Below are 5,218 nucleotides of genomic sequence, written 5' to 3' on the forward strand. Positions count from 1 at the left end.
AGAAGACCAGTAAAGATGGCAGGTTTGGCGCTCTAGGTGCCAGAGAAACCACCAGAAAGGCTTGGTAAATGGGGAGAAAGGTAACCTTCCCAACTTTTCGGCTTCTCCTTCCACTTCCATCCTCCTCCTCCCTCTTCCTCTCCTCTCAGCCCTCCCTCTCTCTGTCCTCCTCCTCCGCCCACCCAAGCATCACCTCGTGAGGCCTCGTGGCGTTAGCCCAGTGCGCTCGGCCCCACCGAGCCTGGCTCTACTGCAGGCGCTGGGGTTGGGGTGGGGAGAGGCCCAGGGCACATGATGCCGCCCCCAGCCCGCCCAGCACATGACCCAGGCAGGCCGGCGGGGTCCCGGCACACCCGAGCCGCGTCAGTGAGCACAGCCCATGGCCTCCCCGCGCCTAGGGACCTTCTGCTGCCCCACACGGGATGCGGCCACGCAACTCGTGCTGAGCTTCCAGCCGCGGGCCTTCCACGCGCTCTGCCTGGGCAGCGGCGCACTCCGCTTGGCGCTGGGCCTTCTGCAGCTGCTGCCCGGCCGCCGGCCCGCGGGCCCCGGGTCCCCCGCGACGTCCCCACCGGCCTCGGTCCGCATCCTGCGCGCTGCCACTGCCTGCGACCTTCTAGGCTGCCTGGGTAAGGGCGCGCGCGGCCCGCGGGTTGGAACCTGATCTGTGCCTGGGTGAGGGCGCGTGGCCCGCAGGTTGAGACCCGACTGGTACCCGGATAAGGGCGCACGGCCTGTGGATTTGGACCTGTTCCGTGGTGGAGTGAGGACAAGAGGCCCGCAGGTTGGAACCTGCCCGGTGCAGGGCTGAGGGCGCGTAGCCGGCTGGTTGGGACCTCCTCGGTCCCTGGCTGAGGAGGGCTTGAGGCCCGCGGGTTGGGACCTGATCGGTGTCCGGGTGAGGGCGCACGGCCCGCGGGTTGAGACCTGCTCAGTGCTGGGGTGAGGGCGTGAGGCCCTGGGGTTGGGACCTGCTCAGTCCCCGGGTGAGGGTGCGTGGCCCGCAGGTTGAGACCGGATCGATGCCCGGGTGAGGGCGCATGGCCCGCAGGTTGGAACTTGATCGGTGCCTGGGTGAGGACCCACAGCCCGCGGGTTGGAACTTGATCGGTGCCTGGGTGATGGCACACGGCTCGCGGGTTGGGCCGGGCGCACACTTGAACCACAGAGAAAAGAGAAAGCGGAGGGGGTTCCCTAGGGACCGGACGGGACGACTAGGATTTTTTTTTTTTTTTGAAACGGAGTCTTGCTCTTTCGCCCAGACTGAAGTGCAGTGGCGCGATCTCTGCTCACTGCAACCCCCGCCTTCCGGGTTCAAGCGATTCTCCTGCCTTAGCCTCCCAAGTAGTTGGGATTACAGGCACGGGCCACCACGCCCGACTAATTTTTGTATTTTTAGTAGAGACGGAGTTTCACCATGTTGGCCAAGCTGCTCTCGAACTCTTGACCTCAGGTAATCCGCCCGCCTCGGCCTCCCAAAGTGCTGGGATTACAGGCGTAAGCCACTGCGCCCGGCCGACTAGGTAGTTTTGCAAACAGATGGTCGGTAAAATTCCCATCCAAGGGACGATGAGTTTTAAAAATCCGTTTATTGTGTTTGTTACAGGGAAAACTTCAGATGGCGCAGTTAAGCAAAACCCAGACCAGAAAAGATTTCCTCGGTTTTGCCCAACTGCACCAGGGAGAGACTAACAATTAACACACTCTCTCTCTCGCTGTGTGTGTGTGTGTGTGTGTGTGTGTGTGCGCGCGCGCGCATGTGCGTGTGTGAATTCTTTTCTATTGTGCACTATATATTCTCTCAAGTATTTTGTAAGCTGAAATCCCTTCCCTATCCAGGCTTTTTGGGTATGATTTTTACACCACAGGTGCACAAACTGCAGCCCTCAGACCAAATCCTGCCCGTTTTCTAGGGCCCACTAGTTAAGAATGGTTTTACATCCTACTTTTCTTTAAATTAATAATTTTTTTGAGACAGGGTCTCACCCTCTTGCCCAGGCTGAGTGCAGTGTCACGATCACAGCTCACTGCAGCCTCGACCTCCTGGGTTCAAGCAATCCTTCCACCTCAGCTACCCGAGTAGCTGGGACTACAGCCACAGGCCACCATGGTAGGGTAAATATATATACACATATATTTATATATGTATATTTAGAGATGGGGTCTCACTATGTTGCCCAGGCTGGTCTCCAACTCCTGGGCTTAATTAAGAGATCACCACCCTTGGCATCATAAAGTGTTAGGATTACAGGCGTGAGGCACCTCACCCAGCCCTAAAATGTTTTCAAAAATCAAAATTAGAAAATATTTCCTGGCATGTGACTATTACTGAAATTTAAATGTTAATGTCTACAAATAAAGTTTGATGGGAATGCAGCTATGTTGTTCATGTGCATTTGTGAATTATCCATGGCTGCCTTTACCCTACAAGGGCAGTGTGAATATTGGACAGAGAAAGTATGGCTCCCAAAGCCAAAAATATTACAGAATGAGTTTGCCAACATCTGCTTGAAACTATTATGTGACACTTTATACAGACCTCTAACCTAGATTTGGCCATTCTGTTTAGCTTTATTTTGGAACATTTCCACCACGCATAAATGCAGTCTATAACAGAAACACTTACAGTGAATCCCTATATGTGGGATTCGTGGGGTACAGGTACCCGGCTCATCTGCTCCCCTCTTCACCCTCCTCACTAGATTAATGTGAAGCAAATCTCAGGCTCCATCATCCTGCCCATTCAGATCTGAGAGAGAGCTCTAAAACTTAATAATTTTAAACATTTGCAACCCCAATATCATTGTCACTTTATTTTTATTTGAGACAGGGTCTCACTCTGTTGCCCAGGTTGGAGTATGGTGGCATGATCATAGCTCACTGCAGCCTTGAACTTCCGGGCTCAAGGGATCCTCCTACCTCAGCCTCCCAGGTAGCTGGGACTACAGGCACACATCACCACACTGGCTAATTTTTGTATTGTTTTTTCAGAGCTGGAATCTCACCATCTTGCCCAGGCTGGTCAAACTTCTAGGCTCAAGTGATCCTCCTACTTCGGCTTCCTAAAGGTGTGGTGGCTCACGCCTGTAATCCTAACTACTCAGGAGGCTGTGGTGGATGGATTGCTTAAACCTGGGAGTTCAAGACTAGCCTGGGCAACATAACAAGACCCAGGCTCTACAAAAAAAAAAAAAAAAAAAAGCCTGTCAATGGTGGCATGCACATGTGGTCCCAGCTACTCAGCAGGCTAAGGCAGGAGGACCACTTGAAACCATGAATTCCAGGCTGTAGTGAGCCGTGATCCAGCCTGGGTGACAGAGCCAAGAAGACCCTGTCCCAAAAAAAGTAAGGTGTACCCAAACATCTTTTAAGGGTTAGTGAATAACACTTGCATATCTGTTAGCCTTTAGAAGGGAAGTGGATGAGGTTGTGAGCAAATAAGCAGAAGTCAGGAAAAGGCTGGGTGATCGGAACCCCTTACTGAAAAATAAGAAATTTGAATGCCTGTGGGATAGGGCTTTTATTAAGCTCAAAGGATTAATAAATGCTGAAAATTCTAAGGCACTGTAGAGAAGAAAGGCATTGTTTTTGTTGGCAGTGGCTTGATAATGAGAAGATGTCTTGAGCTTTTTAGTGTTCACAGTTGTCCTTTAGTAGTGTATTACATAGTGTGTGTTTAGTGGTATATTACATGGTATGTGTTTAGTAGTATATTACGTAGCGTTTGTTTAGTAGTGTATCACATGGTGTGCATTGTGTATATGATGTGATTTTAGTAGTGTATTGCATAGTGTGTGTTTAGTGGTGTATAGCATGTATACCAGTGAGCACTACTACATAGCATGTAGCTTGGTGTTGTTTACAGTTCTCCCCTTTATATTACCTAGTGCCTTTTTTTTTTTTTTAGACGGAGTCTTACTCTGTTGTCCAGGCTGGAGTACAGTGGTACAATCTTGGCTCACTGCAACCTCCGCCTCCCAAGTTCAAGCAATTCTTGTGCCTCAGCCTCCTGAGCAGCTGGAATTATAGGCACCCACCACCATGCCCGGCTAATTTTTGTATTTTTAGTAGAGACGTGGTTTCACCATGTTGGCCAGGCTGGTCTCAAACTCCTGACCTCAGGTGATCCACCCACCTCAGCCTCCCAAAGTGCTGTGATTACAGGCGTGAGCCACCGTGCCAGGTTCTTTTTTTCTTTCTTTTTTTTTTTGGACACAGGGTCTCACTCTATCGCCCAGGATGGAGTACAGTGGTGCGATCTGGACTCACTGCAACCTCCGCCTTCTGGGCTCAAGCGATTCTCCCACCTCAGCCTCCTGGGCTCAAGCGATTCTCCCACCTCAGCCTCCTGAGTAGCTGGGACCACAGGCTCATGCCACCACCCCCAGCTAATTATTGTATTTTTGTAGAGACGGGGTTTCACCAGGCTGGTCTCATCTCCTGGCTCAAGTGATCCGCTGGCCTTGGCCTCCCAAAGTGCTGGGATTACAGGAGTGAGCCACCATGCCCAGACCCTAGTGTGCTTTTAAACAAAGGATATTGCATTACCTAACAAAGAACCATCATATGTACCATGAGTGTGCATACCGTTTTGAGGATGTTAGACATTTGGGTCTAATAGCAAGAGAAACTCACAAAGAATAAATGTTAGAGGCAAATTATTGAGAACTAATTTGTGAAAATTTTAAATGTAGTGTTTAAAAAAAGAATGAAGGAACTATATATTTGAACTTCTAAATTGAGCTTTTTGAAAATTCTTTTTTATGTGAGGAATAACTAATATAGACACTGAAAATACAGCCGAGAAATACAGATTGCTAGTCACATATTGCAAGTAAACAAACAGACAAAATAGGGATGAGACTGTGGCCAGCTATGGTTTACGTTAAAGTGCCTGCGTTTGTTTTCCTACCATAAGAGTTATTTTCTGAGTTTGAGGCCAAGCGTGGTGGCTCATGCCTGTAATCCCAACACTTTGGGAGACCAAGGCAGATGGATCACTTGAGGTCAGGAGTTTGAGAGCAGCCTGGCCAACATGGTGAAACCCCGTCTCTACTAAAATACAAAATTAGCTGGGCTTGGTTGCGGGTGCCTGTAATCCCAGCTACCCGGGAGGCTGAGACAGGAGAATTACTTAAACCAGGGAGGCGGAAGTTGCAGTGAGCAGAGATTGTACCACTGTGCTCCAGCCTGGGTGACAGAGTCAGACTCTGTCTCA

At 50.3% G+C, this 5,218-nt stretch overlaps 1 protein-coding gene across 1 annotated transcript in view; it reads left to right on the plus strand.

Moving 5' to 3' along the window:
- Nucleotides 1–233: 233 nt before the first annotated feature.
- GPR143 (G protein-coupled receptor 143) overlaps nucleotides 234–5,218 on the plus strand; it is a 43,162-nt gene continuing 38,177 nt past the window's right edge. Inside the window, exon 1 of the mRNA XM_017862665.1 lies at nucleotides 234–629. Coding sequence (XP_017718154.1) covers nucleotides 380–629 — 250 coding nt within the window. The 5' untranslated portion in view covers nucleotides 234–379. The remainder of the gene's footprint in view (nucleotides 630–5,218) is intronic.

This window comes from Rhinopithecus bieti, unplaced genomic scaffold (genome assembly GCF_001698545.2).
Source record: "Rhinopithecus bieti isolate Rb0 unplaced genomic scaffold, ASM169854v2 scaffold_66091, whole genome shotgun sequence".
Taxonomy (NCBI): Eukaryota; Metazoa; Chordata; class Mammalia; order Primates; family Cercopithecidae; genus Rhinopithecus; species Rhinopithecus bieti.